Raw genomic sequence first — 18,452 nt, 5'->3', positions numbered from 1 at the left:
ATTAGATACGTGCAGCTTCCCTTCTGTCATATGTTGCCCTAGATGACTAAATAAACCCTTATTATTCAACTTGTCAATAATTAGATACATGCAGCTTCCCTTCTGTCATATGTTGCCCTAGATGACTAAATAAACCCTTATTATTCAACTTGTCAATAATTAGATACATGCAGCTTCCCTTCTGTCATATGTTGCCCTAGATGACTAAATAAACCCTTGCTCACCAGAAAGTCATAAATCAATAGAATTAAATTAATGCTTCAATCTAGTTGACATTGGTGAAGTTTGCTTTGTCCTCTGCTTCTTTCTTGGAGCAAAGACCTTTAGGCACCAGGGAGAAAATGCAAAACTCAAAAAATGGGGAAACATTTTCTGTGCAAAATGTCCTAATGACATCAGTTTGACCGGTTGTAATGAAATAGAAAGCTGTGAAAACTACTAAAGGTGTTTCTGATCAGATTTCAGTTTGGCTTAGATGCATATTTTATGTGGTTGAAATACTATCAGCTTTTATGATGCTGATAAAGATACCATTTCTAAGGAAGGAACCTAACTGCATTCATTTTCTCTCAAGATTCTGAAAGAAATGCATCATATTTCTCCACTCCTGTTCCAGAACAAAACGTACATTTGGTGTATAATTTTACTGCAAGAAATGCTTCATTCTGCAAGAGTAAAAATTAAAAGGCTACAGTCAGTGTCCAGATGTAATTTTAACAGACGGGGCTGTAGTGGAGCCACATCACCAACAAACTAACATGGTCCAAGCACACCAAGACAGTCGTGAAGAGGGCACGACAAAACATATTTCCCCCTCATGAGACTGAAAATATTTGGCATGGGTCCTCAGATCCTCTAAAGTTTCTAAAGCTGCACCATCGAGAGCATGGTTGCATCACTGCCTGGTATGGCAACTGCTCGGCCTCCGACCGCAAGGCACTATAAACGGTAGTGTGTACGGCCCGGTACATCACTGGGGCCAAGCTTCCTGCCATCCAGGACCTCTATACCAGGCGGTGTCAGAGGAAGGCTGCTACTCTCTATTGTTATCTATGAAGTCACTTTAATGACTCTACCTACATGTACATATTAACTCAATTACCTCGACTAACCTGTGCCCCCTGTATATAGTCTCCCTTTTCATATTTTACTGCTGCTCTTTAACTACTTGTTACTTTTATGTCTTATTCTTATTCATGTTTTTAAACTGCATTGTTGGTTAGGGGCTTGTAAGTAAGCATTTCACTGTAAAGTCTACTAAACCTGTTGTATTTGGCGCACGTGACTTACAATTTTTTTATTTGATTTACATAGTCAATCGGACATCTGCAGTGGCCATATAGCATTTACTACGATATGTTCTCTGCAGAAGTCAGTGCATTTATGCTTGCCTTCGTTGAGCAGAACTGTTGTCAAGGAAGTGAAATTGTGTTTATACAGGACCTCCCGCCCCCACCTACGGTCAGCTTTTAGGTTACCTTTATTTCCTCCAATGTGACATGTTGAGTTTAACGGTTTAAACGCAAGAAAACCATTTCTCCGTGAGCCAATCGGGGGACAAATGTGTGTGACCACATAAATAAGCCCCGCCTGCAGTTCTGTTGACCACAGACCCTAAAACAGCACGGTGTGTTCCTCCTGTTGTGTCCACGTGAACCTAGCTAGACGCTGACAGATCCCCTACATCTAGACACGCCCACAACTGGCACTCTGACCAATCATAGGCGATTATGGCAAATTAGTCTGGCAAATGAGCGTTGGCTGGCGTGGTTTACGCTGGCGGTACTCACGTTGCTGAAATGTGTTACGCTTCGCCTTGGAATGGACGAGTGACTGATGGTAAATGGGAGAAAAACAACATACATATTAGCACGCGTTTCCTCGTATACACAAGTCCGAATGATGGGCTTTATGTTTTGGGGGATGCACATGCGAATAACAAAGATCACAGAAGAAGACTACAAGCTCGAAGTGGCCTATCATAGTTAGAGCCAGCCACACCACCATTTCAGGTACCTGAGAATGTAAACAAATATATTTTATTTATTTAACCTTTATTTCATCAGGGAGTCATGCTGAGACCAAGGTCTCTTTCTCAGATGAGCCCTGCATAACCATCAATATACACTATAGGCTACACACAACTATACACGCCTATATTAAAATCAATACACCAAAAGCAAAACCCAGTCATAGAAAACAAACACATTCTTCATTAAAAAGGACCTCAATTAGCCTTTTGAATTTCCCCAGAGGCACCATCCAACTCCCGACGCCACCATGTACCCAGGTGGCGTCGGGAGTAACTGCTTGCACGCGCGTTACCACTCCACTGTGTCTCCCTGTTATGGCTTTTGCACCATCAGTACAGATATCAACATGAGCAGCAGCTACGTTTGGCTACATACGAACCGTTAGTGGAATTCCCAGAGAGAGTAACAGTTAATGTGATTGGATGTTAATTATTTGACTAGGCTACCTGTATTTGACATTGTGTTGTTGTTTTGCTGAACACTAGATGGTTTAATTTTATTTTTGGCAGTTGAAACGAGGCCCCTCAGGTGAGGAAAAAAACCTCACCCAAATATATAGCCCCGTTGTAAAACTATAAATGGACTGTTTGAAAATGTGAAAATACATTTATAAAAAATGTGAATCACATTTTTATTTGGCGTACCCCCCGACGGCATTGCGAATACCTGCACTAAAACGTTGATTATAAGACTCTCTGTTGCTCTAGTTTGTATCTGAGCTAAAACTGACGTTTTGCCTCTATCATGACCAAGCTCTAGTCTAGATACAAAATCAGTTTGTTTGTTTACCTTTTTGTCTCCCATGTCATTACCACTTAGCAGTTAACATGGGTGTAAACATAAGTTAGAAACGTTCCTGGTTTAAAAACCGGGGGTAGCAGGACTTCGATTGGACAGACATACAGGCCTGTATACTTACAGATGGATGGACAGAGTAGGTGTTTGGGGCCTGCCACTCATTGACCTAGAAGCAGCAGGTAATGTGGGCTGTGTTTGTAGTGAGGACAGGGGTCAGGGCTTTTTCACATCTCAATAGAAATACAAACATATGTACACAACACCATCCATTGAAGTCCAATGTATCAGGAGTGTTAAACCCATTTTCCCCTCTTGCTGCATTCGGTCTTCATAAATTGAGAAACAAATGGTCCTCTATCCATCGCTTTTGCCATTTTTGATGCTCTCTGACTGTCTAGCTTTTATTTTGATGACTGTTAGCAAGCTGGACAGAGTGAAGAAACTATAAATGTAGGCTATTACCGTTTCTACATGGGTTCGATTTGGTTTTAGTAATTGTAATGTCGATTTGAGATTGTTTTTCACAGAAAAAAAGAATAATACTCAAACCGCCTGCGGGCCTGATTGAATGGGCTCATGGGCCAGATCCGGCCCGCGGGTCTTGAGTTTGACAGGTGCAATATACAGTTGAAGTTGGAAGTTTAAATACACCTCAGCCAAAAACATTTAAACTCAGTTTTTCACAATTCCTGACATTTAATCCTAGTAAAAATGAGAAGAGAATTATTTATTTCAGCTTTTATTTCTTTCATCACATTCCCGGTGGGTCAGAAGTTTAGATACACGCAATTAGTATTTGCTAGCATTGCCTTTAAATTGTTTAACTTGGGTCAAACGTGTCGGGTAGCCTTCCACAAGCTTCCCACGTTAAGTTGGGGGAATTTTGGCCCATTCCTCCTGACAGAGCTTGTGTAACTGAGTTAGGTTTCTAGGCCTCCTTGCTCGCACACGCTTTTTCAGTTCTGCCCTCAAATGTTCTATAGGATTGAGGTCGGTGCTTTGAGATGGCCACTCCAATACCTTGACTTTGTTGTCCTTAAGCCATTTTGCCGCAACTTTGGAAGTATTCTTGGGGTCATTGTCCATTTGGATGACCCATTGCGACCAAGCTTTAACTTTCTGACTGATGTCTTGAGATGTTGCTTCAATATATCCACATAATGTTCCATCCTAATGATGCTGTCTATTTTGTGAAGTGCACCAGTCCCTCCTGCAGCAAAGCACCCCCACAACATGATGCTGCCACCCTCGTGCGTCATGGTTGGGATAGTGTTCTTCAGCTTGCAAGCCTCCCCCTTTTCCCTCCAAACATAACGGTGGTCATTATGGCCAAACAGTTCTATTTTTGTCTCATCAGACCAGAGGACATTTCTCCAAAAAGTATGATCTTTGTCCCCATGTGCAGTTGCAAACCGTAGTCTGGCTTTTTTATGGCGGTTTTGGCACAGTGGCTTCTTCCTTGCTGAGCGGCCTTTCAGGTTATGTCGATATAGGACTCGTTTTACTGTGGATATAGATACTTTTGTACCTGTTTCCTTCAGCATCTTCACAAGGTCCTTTGCTGTTGTTCTGGGATTGATTTGCACTTTTCGCACCAAAGTACATTCATCTCTAGGAGACAGAACGCGTCTCCTTCCTGAGCGGTATGATGGCTGCGTGGTCCCATGGTGTTTATACTTGTGTACTATTGTTTGTACAGGTGAATGTCGTACCTTCAGGCGTTTGGAAATTGCTCCCAAGGATGAACCAGACTTGTTGAGGTCTACATTTTATTTCTGAGGTCTTGGCTGATTTCTTTTGATTTTCCCATGATGTCAAGCAAAGAGGCAAGAGTTTGAAGGTAGGCCTTGAAATTCATCCACAGGTACACATCCAATTGACTCAAATTTTGTCTATTAGCCTATCAGAAGCTTCTAAAGCCATGGCATCATTTTCTGGAATTTTCCAAGCTGTTTAAAGGCACAGTCAACTTAGTGCATGTAAACTTCTGACCCACTGGAATTGGGATACAGGGAATTATAAGTGAAATCATCTGTCTGTAGACAATTAGATGTTCTAACCGACTTGCCAAACCTATGGTTTGTTAACAATACATTTGTGGAGTGGTTGAAATACGAGTTTTAAGACTCCAACCTAAGTGGATGTAAACTTCCGACTTTACTGTACATACCAGGTTGCAAGTTAAAACTCCATCTACGAAATTTGGGTCAGTGGTAGGGGATCCAAAGTGCTGTCTAAAGAGCTGAGTTTTCAGTCTGTGGCGAAATGTCTCTCCTGGCCTGATCATGCTGGGGAGCTTCTTCCACCACTGAGGTGCCAGGACAGAGAAGAGATGGAGGTGCCAAGTGGCCACAGGTGGCAGAACAGAGTGCTCAGTCCGCGGTGTAGGTTATAACCATATCCACGGAGGTAGGGGAGAAGTAGAGAATGACAGTTTCATAAAGAGATACAACGTTCTTCATCGCCAACTACATACATACTATTCACTTTATAGAAAGGAAAGTTTGGTATATCTAGCTCAAAAGGTTTCGGAGGAGATGGCTAGAATATTCTGAGGAGAATGGAAGATTCCATAGAGGGAAATGAATGTTGTTGCTGGTGGAGGTTGACGTTGTTTGCTGCTGTTGCTCCTGCAGCTCCCCGTATCCCCGTGGACAAACGCATCTTCACCACCACACACTCCCCGGGCTGTGTTTTCCTGAAGGTGGACGATCGGTCCGTACACACACACACACACACACGTAAACAAACCCACGGTCAGATGAATTAACTCTGTGTGTTTCGTGGTGTTTATGTGCAGGGCTGTGCCATTGCTAGGATACCTGCATCAGGATCTGATTGGCACGTCGTTGCTGACCTGTATTTACCCAAAGGATCGGCCCATCATGCTCTCCAAGCACCGCAAGGGTACGCCTTTATCACATCAACCAATCACACCAATTCACTACAGCAGCCAACCAATCCCAACAGTCCAACTACCACAGCAACCTTGCATCCACATCCTCCACTTTATCAATCAACCAATTACAATTTTGCCAAGCAACTTTACTGAATAGAGATATAAACACAGCATGCAACATTTTCAAAAATGTTGCTGAGTTACAGTCCCTATAAGGAAATCAGTACATTTTAAATAAATTCTTAAGGCCCTAATCTATGGTTTTCACATGACTGGGCAGGGGCGCAGCCATGTGTGGGCCTTGAAGGGCCCAGCCACTGGGGAGCCAGTCCCAGCAAATCAGAATTTGTTTTTCACCACAAAAGGGCTTTATTCTAGACAGAAACACTCCTCCGTTTTATCAGCTGTCCACGTGGCTGGTCTCAGACGATCCTGCATGTGAATAAGCTGGATGTGGAGTTCCTGGGCTGGCGTGGTAACACGTGGTCTGCGGTTGTGAGGCTGTTTGGACGTACTGCCAAATTCTCTAAAACGCAGTCAGCATGCCAATTGCACGCTCCCTCAAAATATGAAACATCTGTGGCATTGTGTTGTGTGACAAAATGCAGATTTAAGAGTGGCCTTTTATTGTCCCAAGCACAAGGTGCACCTGTGTAATTATCATTATGTTTAATCAGTTTCTTGATATGCCACACCTGTCAGAAATGCTCACTGAAAGGGATATGTACTATTATTCAACCATGCTGGTCATTTATGAACATTTGAACATCTTGGCCACGTTCTGTTATAATCTCCACCCGGCACAGCCAGAAGAGGACTGGCCACCCCACATATGCTCTCTCTAATTCTCTCTTTCTTTCTCTCTCTCGGAGGACCTGAGCACCTAGGACCGTGCCCCAGGACTACCTGACATGATGACTCCTTGCTGTCCCCAGTCCACCTGACTGTGCTGCTGCTCCAGTTTCAACTGTTCTGCCTTATTATTATTCGACCATGCTGGTCATTTATGAACATTTGAACATCTTGGTCATGTTCTGTTATAATCTCTACCCGGCACAGCCAGAAGAGGACTGGCCACCCCACATAGCCTGGTTCCTCTCTAGGTTTCTTCCTAGGTTTTGGCCTTTCTAGGGAGTTTTTCCTAGCCACCGTGCTTTTACACCTGCATTGTTTGCTCTTTGGGGTTTTAGGCTGGGTTTCTGTACAGCACTTTGAGATATCAGCTGATGTACGAAGGGCTATATAAATAAATTTGATTTGATTTGATATAAACACATTTGTGCACAACATTTGCGAGAAATAATCTTTATGTGCATATGGAACATTTCTGGGATCTTTTATTTCACCTCAAGAAACATGGGAACAACACTTTCTGACACGTTGCATTTATAATTTTGTTTAGTATAGTTACAATCTCTCTCTCTCTAACTCTATTTCTTGCTCTTCATCATCGGACGACACAAAGTCAGGACGTGAGTCTACCTCTGTCTCGCTCTCTCGCTCTCTTTCTCTCTCTCTGACCCTGTGTGTCTCTGTGTAGGTGCCCTCTGAATGAGGATATGTTTGCTGCTTGGAGTAAAGAGGAACTGCCAATCATCCACGAAGAGATTAAAAACCTGCAGGCCAAGATCTGCAAGCTCTTCCTGCAGGTAAGAACACACAGACACCATGGCCCCTATATTGCTACCAGTTTAATCCTCTCAGTCTGGAACATGTGTAAATGTGTGTCTCGTTCTCTGTTCAGCCAGTCCATAATAATGGCTCCAGTGGTTATGGCAGTCTGGGCAGTAACGGTTCCCATGAGCACGACATCAGTGTGGATTCCTCTAGCGACAGCAATGGCAACCTGTGGGAGGATTCACACCGTGAACCGGTGAGACAATACAGCACCACTACAGCCTGTTACAATACTATTCCTGTCACCTAGATACTAGTGTGTGTCTCTTTTTACTGCTTCGAGAGTCATGATTAGTTTGATCTGCTGCAGCAATACATTTTACAGCAGGATAAATATGTGCTCCTCTGGCTCAGCAGATCTGGAGACTTGCTCCGACCAGCAACTGTCTATCATGTGCATGAGGGAAAACAGATCAGGCAACGTAGAGAAGAAAATGACATGTTTAGAACTGATAACTGATCACATGTTGCAAGAATGAATTTAATGAATTATTGAATGTTGTGATGGGTATGAGAGTGAAGGGCTAAACACAATATCATTTGCGAACTGCGGCCTTCAAACAGTTCGTGTTTGTTGAGCAGAGGCTGTGTATGTTTTGATTCTACTCAACAAACTCGAGAACGAATCGTTTGGAAGGCTGCAATTCGCAAACAATATTGTGCTCAGCCCATTGCACTCTCAGCCCATTGCACGATCAGCCCATTGCACGATCAGCCCATTGCACGATCAGCCCATTGCACGATCAGCCCATTGCACTCGTACCAGTATACGGGTTGAAACTGGCAGATTTGGGCACTAATAAGCGAGTAGTGGCTGTACAGTAACATGCTATACATGACATTAGAGCTCTTGATCTGCGTTTCACATCGCTGTATGGGTTTTGACTGACAGACGGTTTGAACTTGAGCACCGCGTGCGACAGGAAGTTACCCCCATCTCTGAGCAACTTTTGCAAATGTTTTGTTGCCTGAGTGAGGGAAATGCTGTAAATTAAGATGACTATGTATTTTTAAAGATTAAATGTTGAGGTTTATAGTAAATATCACTTTGTTGTCATAAAAGCAAGCCAAAATCATAAAACCATGTCATATACAGTGTCAACATATATGATCACTTATGTTTGATGTACAGTTAGAAGATGACATGGTGTTATACCCTGGGTTGTCCTGAACAGAATGAGCCTGTTTGTCTATGTGAAGAACATTTGCCCCGGAGCACGCACCTGAATGCACTCATGACTCTGTTTCTCTGAGTTGCCTTGTGAAAGCCGTACGCTGTAAGATCGTATTTTATGACTTAGCTAGTCATGTTGGCAATAGAACAAGCTTTCATATGATGCCCACGTGACCCAGATTGCCATTTATAATGGGCCTCTTTTGGATTGCATGAAACAGCAACAGTAATTGTGTGATGGCAGGGATTCAGAATTGTGTTCCAAACTAAACCGCTAGAAGTGTCCTTGCTTCAGTTCATCAATTACACAGCTAGGAGAGCTAAAGAAAAAGTACCTAATAGTTGAAGACTCTTCTTTGAGTCATAAAAGTGCATTGAAATTCAACTTAGGAAGTGTGCACACTTTGGGGAGGTGTGTGGCTGCTTGAAGACACCCGTTAGTCCTCTCACTCAGACCCTTGTCATTTGCTTGTCTTTTGTTGCACATTCCCAACATTTTCCATTTTCCCAACATATTCTTATCATGTTAATGAATGTACTCAGAGTATTTTCAGATTTCGTTATCCACAAATGCAGTAAAAGTAGAGTAAATGTAAAATGCACATAAAGGCAACGGTGTTCAGTGTTGTCAGGTGAACTGTTGTGTACTCACATTTAGTCTAACAATTTCCCCACTATCTCCAAACTGTTCCCTTTTAATTGCTACCATGGTTATGCATTTTCATATTCCTTCTGTAAGTAACATTTCAATTTAGCCCTAGCCCTACCAATACTGGTCCTGGGGAACCAAAGGCTGTGCAGGCTGTTGTACCAGCCTAGCACTAACACACCTCGTTCAGCTAATCAATGAATCATCTAGCTGTTCAATTCTGGCTTACCTTTGTCCACTTTGTGATGTCACACAGCGCCCCTCCACCACACCAGGGCTGAGGTCAGAGGGCATAAGGAGACCAGGAAGCAAGCGCACATTCCGTCCTATCAGCAGATCAACTCCGTGGACAGCATCATCAGGTGGGTGGATCCTCTGACTGACAGTAGAGGGTGACGGTGTCACTGTGATGGTACATGTATTTTAATCTGCAATCAATGTTTCAGTGAGGATCCGAATAAAGTGTGTGTATGTAGGTATCTGGAGGGCTGTGGTCCACACTTGAAGCGTAAGAGCAAGTCTCGCTCCATCGGCACATCTTCCTTCTCTACCTCAGACGATGACACACCCACCACTGACCCACAGACTGCCCAGGCCAGCTCCGACAGTGAGTTACACAAACACAGCTCAGACAATCTCTGATGGAAATATATATATATATACACACACACACAGGCACACAGCTTTCTGATGTTTTGTCTGTCTATATGTGTAGTTGTGGTGCTGGACAATCAGGTGCCAGTGGGCTCTACAGCAGCAGCTATGGTGAGAGCTCCTGTCTACAAAGGCTATGAGTGTAGTGTCAGTCACCAGCCAGTACTCCTACAGCAGCACTATAGTGCATGTTCCCCAGCCAGAGTCGGGTACGGACACCCAATCATATTCTACCCTTTTATTTGTAATGACTTGACAAAACAAACAAAAATATATCTTCTTTATGCCCTGCCCTCCAGAGTTGACAGCCCTAGAGGATGCACCAATGGGCAGCAAGCCTGCTGACCCCACTCCTGCTCGCGCTGCCCCTAGCCCCATCCCTAGCTCTTTTGCAGAGGAGCTGCAATTGGTGGGTCTGACCAAGGAGGTCCTTTCAGCTCACACTCCGAAGGAGGAGCAGGAATATGAGGAACGCTTCTGCCATCGTATCCTCCACAGTCCCTACAGCTCCTATCTACAGCAAGACAACCGGGGTTCACCCTCACCACCAAGGTCAGTGGGTGTGAGGAGGACTGTTATCACACATGCTTTGGAGCAGGGTGACTTGTGTCAACCATCAAGCTGGAGGCCTGTGGCATTGCTTTGTTAGGATAAGGCTTTCTTCCAGATAGATGTGCTGTATTTGTGATTACTATTCTACTGTTCTCTCTCCTCCCTCCCTTCAGGTGACTACTTGAAGCAACCGGTGACTGCAGCCGTGTTGAACCGCACTCGGACAGGGAAGCCTAATAAACACGAGCATCCCAAACCCAAAACTTTGTCTGACAGCTACGCCTCTCCACCCGAGCCCCCTCTTGCCCTCCCCTGCCCCTACTCCGCCTGGCCCTGCTCTGAATCCTCTAACCCCCTTCCCCACTTTGGGCTGCCCCACCATCCTATATCCCCTCCACAAGCCCCCATGGGTAGCCTCCAGACCCCCTACTTCACCATGCTGAGAAGCCAGCCAGGGGTGGACCAAGTGGGGAAACGGCAGCAGGCATGCGTGGGCCCCATGGTGCTTCAACCAGACCAGAACCCAAACTCAAACCCACAGAACTTTCAGCAGAACCTCCCGCATAACTTTCAGTTTATGCAGTCCATTCAGAACATGCAGACCCAGTCTATGCAGTCTGTCCAGGTGCAGTCCATCCAGTCCAACTATCCCAGCCAGAACTTTCAGTCCGTTCAGATCCAGAACATTCAGGGCTTCCCCAACATACTGCCCATGGCCCCATCCCAGGGTTTGAACCCTTACATGGCTCCAATGATAGTTGGGTAGAATCACAGCCTGTGATTCTTACCCTTCAGGCTACCCTACCACTACCCCTCCTACCCTCCAGGCTACCCCACCATGTACCACCCCCACCACACCCTCTCTGCTTCCCCAGGCCCCCTTGATCATGTCAGGCTTCGGCCCTGGTCTAGGCCCCTTCTCCCAGCCTCAGACACCACCAGGCCAGCTACACTGCTCCTCCAGACTGAGCTCCTCAGTGGGGGAGGAGGTGGCTGGGCCCCCGGATCTGTTCCCCAACTCTTTCTCCAGTTCCCCACTGCAACTCAACCTGCTACAGGAGGAGTTGCCCAAACCCAGCGAGAGTCAGAGCAGCACTGGACGCACACACGCCCATGCCGAGAGCCTGCACGATGCGCACACCAAGGGGGTGAGTCAACTCTGACCTCTCACCTTTTACCCTATGTGTTTCTCACTTGGAGACTTGGCTCTTCCTGTCTCCTTTCCTTTTCCTCTTAACTTCTGATCTGACAATCGAGCAGAAAGTGAAAGCAATGGAAAGTTAAAAACCTTTATTTCACCAATCAGTGGTCATGAAGAAGAGACCAGGCTTCATCTTTTTTTTTCAGATTTAACATTCAATGGAACACTGTTACAAAACAATAGGTGGTAACAACTATTCATGCCACTCTCCCTCGTCAGATTGATGCACCCTGTAAGTCAAGTAACCATGACGCCCAGGCTACGTCAACTGAGCTGTTGGACTGCTATTGCAGGAAAATGGCAGGTTAGGTACCGGCCCTAACGCCTCTGGGTCCGGCTTTGGAGTGGCTGGCTCTCTAAGCTCTGGCTCCAACGGAGCATCCACCTCACACACAGGTATGCATAGATCCACACTGGTACGGCAGAAACACACACACACACATCCACTTAGAGTGCTGATGCCCAGTGTTCTCTCACCATCCCCCAGGAAGCAATAACAGCAGTAAGTACTTTGCCAGTAACGACTCGTCAGACACGTCTCGTAAAGCCAGCAAGAACCAAGAGGCCCAGTAGGATCACGTACAACTCACCCAACACGCCTTCAACTTGCGTGTCGAGAACTCCCTGTGGCGCATGATCCAGCACATGCCAGAACCTGTGAAGATGACCCACCAGATCCATCCCAGGTACCACAACTCAAGCACTCTAGAATCCAATGCTAGAACCCAAACTCTACTCTATAGAACCCTGCTCTAGAATGTAACGCTAGCACCTAATATTAGTACCCAGCTTTAGAATGTAACGCTAGAACCTATTATTAGAGCCCTGCTCTAGAATGGAACACTAAACCCTATTATTAGAGCCCTGCTTTAGAGTGGAACACTAGACCCTATTATTAGATAGAGCCCTGCTCTAGAATGGAACACTAAAACCTATTATTAGAGCTCTGCTCTAGAGTGGAACACTAAAACTTAATATTAGAACACCTGCTCTAGAACCCAGACAGCCGGTATGCCTACCCTCCTAGCGTACTGACATGCTAGTTACCCTGCAGGGACCAGGCAGAGGTGCTGGCTGAGGACAAGGAGAAGTTACATCGGCTGCAGCCTCTACAGCCTTGGTTCACCCAGGAACAGAGAGAGGAGCTGGCTGAAGTCCACCCCTGGATCCAACAACACACAGTCCCTCAGATGATAGACACAGGTGGGGAGGGCTTACACACACACATACAGACACATAGATTTAGGTGCATGCGAACTCTCTCGCTCTTTATCTATCTCTCGCGAACTCTCTGTCTCTCTCTCCCTCTGTGTGTGTGTGTGTTTCTCTCTCTCTCTGTCTCTCTGTCTCTGTCTCTCTCAGGGCTGTGTGAACTATAGTGCAAGAACAGGGATTCACCCCCAGGATCCAGAGAGCTCCTCCCTGTTGAATGCCCTCAGCAGGATTCTAGTCCCGCCCCTGACACCTGATACGCCCCCATCTAGGAAATGGAAACCTGCCGAGCCGGGACCCTTAACTCCACCCACCAAATATCTCTACTGACCAATTACTAGGAGCACAGAAAGGCTGTCTCTCAGTGCCCTAGAACAGTGTTTTTGCCCTAGAACTACACAGATGATTCAAATAATCAACTAATCATCCAGCTTTGATTATTTGAATCAGCTGTGTAGTGCTAGGGCAAAAACCAAAACCCGGGTTGCCAGGTCAAGCTAAACATTTCTAGGGCCTAAAAACCAGCCCAAATATTTTTGGCTGCAGCAAGAGAGGAGTTGCCACATTTATCCAATAAACCCTTTTCCCCTTAATGCTATTAAGCAAATTAAGCAGGAATATCGACGTAATTTCTAACTATGTAGGTTAAGAAGCAAAATGTGGTTTTCCAACAAAGGATTCATTCTTGTGAGTTTAAGAATATGTCGCAAGATAATTTGCCCTTATTAAACTCTCCTGATCATTTTCCATCAATGGATGTTGACTTAACCTTTTTTGACTGCTATGATTAAACAAGAAAGCCTTAGGAGGTGTGGTATATGGCCGATATACCACGGCTAAGGACTGTTGTTAGGACACATCTCTTAGCCTTGGTATATTGGCCATATACCACAAACCCCTGAGGTACCTTATTGCTATTATATACTCCTTACCAACTTAATTAGAACAGTAAAAAGTAATTGTCATACCTGTGGTACGCTGTCTGATATACCACGATTTTCAACCAATCAGCTTTCAGGGCTCAATGAATCAATTTTGCGATTGTGCATAAGTATAGATAAATCTGACAGGAGAGTGAGTGATGAAAGTTGGACAGTTGGACTTGAAATCTCTGTGCAAGAAACACTTGGATGAACTTCAACTAATATTTTTGAAAAACAAATGTTGGGGTCCCCAGGACTGAGTTTGGGAAAGGCTGCCCTAGAATCTTCAGACACAGATTAACACACATGCACAGATCTGAACAGCTGCATAAGAGGCTGTATTGGGCCGGAGGGCACAGAGGAATGGAGCATTCTGAACAGCTGCATAAGAGGCTGTATTGGGCCACAGAGGAATGGGCATTCAGAGCTGAATGGAGCATTCTGAGCACAGAGGAATGGAGCATTCTGACAGCTGCATAAGAGGCTGTATTGGGCCGGAGGGCACAGAGGAATGGAGCATTCTGAACAGCTGCATAAGAGGCTGTATTGGGCCGGAGGGCACAGAGGAATGGAGCATTCTGAACAGCTGCATAAGAGGCTGTATTGGGCCGGAGGGCACAGAGGAATGGAGCATTCTGAACAGCTGCATAAGAGGCTGTATTGGGCCGGAGGGCACAGAGGAATGGAGCATTCTGAACAGCTGCATAAGAGGCTGTATTGGGCCGGAGGGCACAGAGGAATGGAGCATTCTGAACAGCTGCATAAGAGGCTGTATTGGGCCGGAGGGCACAGAGGAATGGAGCATTCTGAACAGCTGCATAAGAGGCTGTATTGGGCCGGAGGGCACAGAGGAATGGAGCATTCTTGCATAAGAGGCTGTATTGGGCGGCACAGAGGAATGGAGCATCTGTGCAGGTGAGAGATGGGTGGATTCTTATTGGCTGGTGGAGCATTCTGAACAGCTGCTGGACCCACAGAGGAATGGATCACTTTCTGACAGGTGATTTTCTTGGGCTTTTCTGGACAATGGATAATTTGTACTTTCTCTCTCTGTCCCTCCCTCTCTCTCACTATAGACCCTGTGTATATTAATTTGGGAGTCTGTTCTTCAGGCTGTTTAGAACCTGGATGGCCTGATACCACATGTTATGGACACATAATCTGGGTGATACTGGCAGAGTGATTGTATGGACAGTTACAGCCCTAAGCCGACTCCCACTCCAAATTAACCAAATTTTTGTCTAGCGAGCAAATGGATCTGACAAGCAGAAGGGCCATATGTTGTCTAGGAGTGACATGTATATGGACACACACTCTGAGATACGGGGTGATGTTACGGACACAGAAACCCTCAGTATGATATAGACAGTGACAGCGTGTTGAACTGCAGTACAACGTCTGGGCTGTTCCCTGGATCCATGGACCGGCACAGGGACTCCAGAAGGCACAGTTGTGAACCTGGACCGAGAATGAACAGTTGCCATGACGTTCCACCGCATCTGCTCCTTTCCATTTCTAATTTTGTGATTGTTGTATATTGTGTCTCTACGATGCCAAAGGTTCCCCTAGTACTCCTTGTCCTAACCTTAACAAGCTGCAACCACAGCCAGGCTCACTTTATTGTGTCTCTACGATGCCAAAGGTTCCCCTAGTACTCCTTGTCCTAACCTTAACAAGCTGCAACCACAGCCAGGCTCACTTTATTGAATTAAATGTTATAAAGGCTTGATGTTGGCGTCTTCTGTATGTTTGGTGTGTGTGTCTTCTCTATAAGCGTCCTGTTTGTCTAGGTTTTGTACTGTTTTTTTATACAAAACAGTATAGTACAGAACAATGTATTTTAGAAGAAAAAAACTGAATACAAAAGAAAGCAATTTGTTTTGAATTGAGGGAGTTTTTGTGACAACTTGATATGACTACATAGAAAGTACGACAACAATGACTTCACTTTCTGGGCTTTTTTTGGAAACCTTTCCTAGCTAATCATCCTTCAAAGGTAGCTTTTAGTCCAACAGTCTCTAGGTCTCTATCTGGTCGTCTGTCAACACACAATCACATACACAGTCCTGACACTGAGTTCTCAAGAGATTTGTCACTGAGGCACAATCAACACAAGCTGATCTCCAAACATACTGTTTTATTCATTATTGTACATACAACACTACACAGTCATGTTTATTACTCATATTCACTATTTCACTATGTACACCTGAGCTGTGCCTGAACACAACAGAATAAATACATACTATGTATCGTGTGTGTGTGTGTGTGTCACTCCTAGACACAATACTTCCAGAAGCACTCTGTGGTGGTTCTCTTTCTGTACTCTCTTCTGCTGCCCAGGAAATGAGGTTGAGGGCTCAGAGCTGGTGTTTCCAACAGCACCTGAGAGAGAGCGAGAGAAAGAAATTAAGTAGTAGAGAGAGTAAGTGAAAGGAACAAGAGTTGAGGAGAGCTTTGATACTTTGCTGAATGCTTAGTATGTGAAAGGTGCCTGTGTTCAATGAGATTGCTAGGTTGTTTTGGATGGACTGATCTCTCACCTCTCTCACGGCCTGGTCTGGGCTGAACACTGCTGATCTTAGATCTGTACATAGACCAGTGGAAACAGACCTGGTTAGTTATATGTTTACATTCTCTTGTCTCTCTCATACAGACTCACACATTTAGAGAAGGCCATCAGACCCGCCCTCACATCGTGCTGCGCACACAAGGCTGACACCATCAGACCCGCCCTCACATCGTGCTGCGCACACAAGGCTGACACCATCAGACCCGCCCTCACATCGTGCTGCGCACACAAGGCTGACACCATCAGACCCGCCCTCACATCGTGCTGCGCACACAAGGCTGACACCATCAGACCCGCCCTCACATCGTGCTGCGCACACAAGGCTGACACCATCAGACCCGCCCTCACATCGTGCTGCGCACACAAGGCTGACACCATAGACCCACTCTCTATTTTGATGTATAAACTGACACACAAACACTAAATGTCACTCACTGCCAAGGCCAGGTGCACTGTGGAATCTGTAGGTGTGGTCAGAAAGGGACAGTTCCTCTGGACTCACCACCTGGTCCTCCTCTACAGATGTGAAAACATGACATAACGTGACTTAACATGACATGTGTATATACAACATGATATAACGTGTGTGTGTGTGTGCTTGTATGTTTCTGTCACTCACCTGTTCCGGTGTAGGACATCTCGTTAGAGTGTGAGACAGGGTGTGTGAGGAGGGGTCCGGCGGCGGTAAGCAGCAGAACACACGAAACGAAACGCTTACACTGCATGTCTGTACTGGACCGTCTGTACTGCCTCCAAACTGTCTGTAGTACTGTCTACTGTCTGTACTGTCCTACAGGTGCTGCACTCCTGTCTGTCTGCCGGTAGCTGTTTCCCAGTCGTCTGTACTGCAACACAGAGTCTGCAGCTATATTTGTCTGTTGTTGTGTTTGAAGCTGGTGGCAACACTGTGTCAGAACCAACTGTAGAGGATGCCGTTTCTGTGCTACGTTTTCTTCTTTCTCTCTTTCTCTGTGGATCCCTGCAGGTCTCAATCAGGTGCTTTGCTCCATACCCTGCCTTATATACCTCCCTCTCTCCTATCTTCTCTCAATCCATCTGCCCTGAGTTGTAAATATTGCCCAGTACTGTCGGTGAGGCTGACAGGGAGGCCCAATAAACCAACCTCTCTCCCTCTCATTTCCATCTTTCTTTTTCACTATCTACCTCTCTCCTTCCCTCTTTTGGCATAGCGTGCGTCAGGGGTGACACATTTAACCAGCTTGTCCTGATGCCACCCTAATAAATCTGCACAGCGCAGGTGTGAGTGTATGTGTTAGTGTACACTGAGTGTATATGTGTTGGTGTGAGTGTGTGTGTTAGTGTACACTGAGTGTATATGTGTTGGTGTGAGTGTATGTGTTAGTGTACACTAAGTGTATGTGTTGGTGTATGTGTTAGTGTACACTGAGTGTATGTGTTGGTGTGAGTGTATGTGTTAGTGTACACTGAGTGTATATGTGTTGGTGTGAGTGTATGTGTTAGTGTACACTGAGTGTATATGTGTGAGTGTACACTAAGTGTATGTGTTGGTGTATGTGTTAGTGTACACTGAGTGTATATGTGTTGGTGTGAGTGTATGTGTTAGTGTACACTGAGTGTATATGTGTTGGTGTGAGTGTATGTGTTAGTGTACACTGAGTGTATATGTGTTGGTGTGCGTGTCCATCGGTGACTGCCACTGCTGATTCACACCCCAAAATGGCCCCTGAATTCACTTCCCCATTCACACACTTGTTTGTTTTACAATCCTTCTATGGACCAAACAATTAATTATCATTCAAAATCCTATTTTCCATAAACCTAATCCTAACCTTAACCCCAAACAAAAATAATTCTAATAATCCTAATTGTAACCATAAACCTAACCCTCAAGCCTAAAATAGCCCTTTTCCTTGTGGGGACAGGCAAAATGTCCCCACTTGTCTGAATTTTCCTTGTTTTACTATCCTTGATCCCCACAAGGATAGCTAAACCAAAACACACACAGATAGCCTGTTCCATGCCTCTCTCCCTTTCAAGTCCCCAGAACTAGGATTAGGATTTCCTGATCTATACCCTAGTCATGTGCCTGTTCTTTTGTCACCTCTCACTCTTCCTCTACCTCTCAT

The 18,452-nt window shown here is 45.2% G+C and overlaps 1 protein-coding gene and 1 pseudogene across 1 annotated transcript; one reads left to right on the top strand and one right to left on the bottom strand.

Moving 5' to 3' along the window:
- Nucleotides 1–4,489: 4,489 nt before the first annotated feature.
- Nucleotides 4,490–13,602, top strand: LOC115144935 (period circadian protein homolog 2-like; annotated as a pseudogene).
- A 2,287-nt stretch (nt 13,603–15,889) lies between these two features.
- Nucleotides 15,890–18,452, bottom strand: LOC115139180 (prepro-urotensin II-beta). The gene is made up of 4 exons (XM_029676315.2): nt 16,964–18,452; nt 16,780–16,860; nt 16,316–16,359; nt 15,890–16,157 (listed from the first exon to the last, which is right to left on the bottom strand). Exons 1-4 carry the CDS (start codon nt 17,067–17,069, stop codon nt 16,050–16,052), a joined length of 339 nt encoding a protein of 112 aa, XP_029532175.2. The 5' UTR covers nt 17,070–18,452; the 3' UTR covers nt 15,890–16,049.

Source organism: Oncorhynchus nerka, linkage group LG2 (assembly GCF_034236695.1).
Source record: "Oncorhynchus nerka isolate Pitt River linkage group LG2, Oner_Uvic_2.0, whole genome shotgun sequence".
NCBI lineage: Eukaryota > Metazoa > Chordata > Actinopteri > Salmoniformes > Salmonidae > Oncorhynchus > Oncorhynchus nerka.
Note: the sequence above shows the minus strand (reverse complement) of the source record. Positions and strands in the feature narration are given on the sequence as shown.